Raw genomic sequence first — 2361 nt, 5'->3', positions numbered from 1 at the left:
TACACACACACACACACACACACACACACACACACACACACACACACACACACAAAACAACCCCTCTTTGCTTTGATGTTAAAATTCGACATCAAAACAACCCAAAAAGTTAGACGAATGTTGTGCGAAGGGTAATTTACACAAATTACGCCCAAAACAGCTGTTATTTTGCTCACGAGATATTGATTAAAAAAAAATTTAAACTGAAAGCAAGAAGACGAAATACGAGACGACAACGCGTACAGCCATGTAGTTCCCGCTGTAGCCCTGCCCAATTTTCATGGGCGCATGGTTACAGCAGTCAGCTCTAGACATTGTTTACCTTGGCAATCTCTAATTCAGCAGATATTCAATTTTGGCTAAGATAGAGTTACAAATACATGTAGACAGATTTGGGTTGGAGAATAGATGATTAAATTTTGCTTACTGACAGCAATGTGGAGACGAAGTCTTTTAGAATTTGAGCCTCAAATGAGATTTGCCGTGCTTTTAGAAAACTGAGTGTGAAAGTCTTATTTGATTTTTCGAGCTTGAGGTTGTTTATCTTTAATAAAGATCTGAGCTGAGAAAAAGGTAATTAAAATTTTTTAAATTTATTCTGAGCCTGAGAATGACATTTGGCTGTGCATATTGTGCATGACGATTAAGTTTGATTGTTTATTTTGAGCATGATAATGAAAATTGGCTGTTTATTCTACACCTGAAAATAAAATTTGGCAGTTAATTCTGAGCACGGCAATGAAATTTCGCTCTATATTCTGAAACTGTGAATGAAGTTTGACCGCTTATTTTGATTTAAAAAAGGGGCATAATTTGGCTGTTTGTCCTGAACGACATGACAATTAAGTTTGGCTGTGAGATCAATGACGTCACCAGTAAGAATGGCTCCCAGCTGAAGAAAACTGAGCTCTTTGCTGGAGGCTTTGATGACCCGGACATCTCTGTGTTTGACGTAAGCCAACGTTACCAGGGCCACCCCCAGCACGCCCATCAGAGCCAGGACCAGGCACAGGATGACCAGGGGCTCAGAAAGACTCGGGAACTCCGGCGAAATGGTCTCACAGACGGTGAAGTTACTCTGTGGGTGGGTGGTTTTTTAAATTAATATTTTTGGTTTTTTGGGGGTGGGGGTGGGGAAGTGTCAAAGAGAGAGTTTTTTGTGGCAATGATGACGTGATAGCACAACATTAAGTAGCAGCAAATACAAACAATAAAGTAATCACCCCCATCGCCATTGTCATCACCGCACAAACAGACTCGGGAAATCGTGGGGAGAAGGTCTCAAAAACGGTGAAGTTACTCTGGGGGTCGGTGGTCTTTAATTTTCTTAGGGTTGGGTTTTTTTCGGTTGAGAGAGGGGTGAGGGGTGGTGTCAAAAAGATATGCTTCAGTATTAGTTGTAGTTGTAGTAAGAATTTTTGCGGCAATGAAGATATGGTAGCACAAAATGAAGTAGCAGCAACTACAACAATAAAGCAATCACGTCATCTCCATCGTTATCATCGCTCAACCAGACCCGGGAACTCGGAAAAGATGGTCTTACTTTTAAATCTTTTTTTCTGGGGTGGGGGGTGAGATCAAAGAGAGAGGTCTCAGTTTTAGTAAGACGTTTTATGACAATGAAGTCATGGTAACTCAAAATTAAGTAGCAGCAACTGCAGCAACAATAAAGAAATCACCATCACCACCATCTTTATCACAGTTAATTACGACAAAAACTAAATTTAACACCCCAAAGCACGTTTTATCGTCAAAGGCTATTCTGTTATTTTTTCTTCCTCCTCCTCATCCTTCTCCTCTTCCTTCTCCTACTCCTCTGCATGACCATCATCGTCACTCCAACAGCAGCCATGATTTGGAGCTTATCATTCACATTTTGGCTTGGAAATTTGGACAAAATGATAATAATAAGATACCCAGGTAAAACAGAACAGTACAAAACAAAAGAAGGAAAAAAACACACCCAAACCCAAACACAACCCCGAACGACAAACAAAATGAACAAATAGAAATGCAGATAAATCTAACAGCTGGGAAAGAAAGGAAGACGATGACCGTAATGAACAGAGAAACCCAATCCTGGGGTTGTCCACACTTCACAGCGGGATGTCTTTAAATAATGGAACACCGTTTTTATACATTGAGGTCTGAAAAAAACTTTAATGCGGTCTAGGGACAGCTTTAACAGATAAACACAATTTAAGCCATATCTCTTATTTCTTGCCTATTTTCTTCGCAGTATCACGCCTTTCCCTCTATTTTATCTTCTCCTCTTTTCTTTTCTTTGTCTTTACATCATATACTCTGTCTGTCTGTCTGTCTGTCTGTCTGTCTGTCTGTCTGTCTGTCTGTCTGTCTGTC

At 40.2% G+C, this 2361-nt stretch overlaps 1 protein-coding gene across 1 annotated transcript in view; it reads right to left on the bottom strand.

The window, feature by feature from the left end:
* The window catches only part of LOC101860511 (metabotropic glutamate receptor 6), a 53969-nt gene that overhangs the window by 3981 nt on the left and 47627 nt on the right, over window positions 1-2361 (bottom strand). The window contains exon 11 of the mRNA XM_035971111.1: window positions 874-1078. Within this exon, the coding sequence (XP_035827004.1) occupies window positions 874-1078 (205 nt within the window). The remainder of the gene's footprint in view (window positions 1-873; window positions 1079-2361) is intronic.

The sequence above is a fragment of the Aplysia californica genome, unplaced genomic scaffold (assembly GCF_000002075.1).
Source record: "Aplysia californica isolate F4 #8 unplaced genomic scaffold, AplCal3.0 scaffold00379, whole genome shotgun sequence".
NCBI lineage: Eukaryota > Metazoa > Mollusca > Gastropoda > Aplysiida > Aplysiidae > Aplysia > Aplysia californica.
Note: the sequence above shows the minus strand (reverse complement) of the source record. Positions and strands in the feature narration are given on the sequence as shown.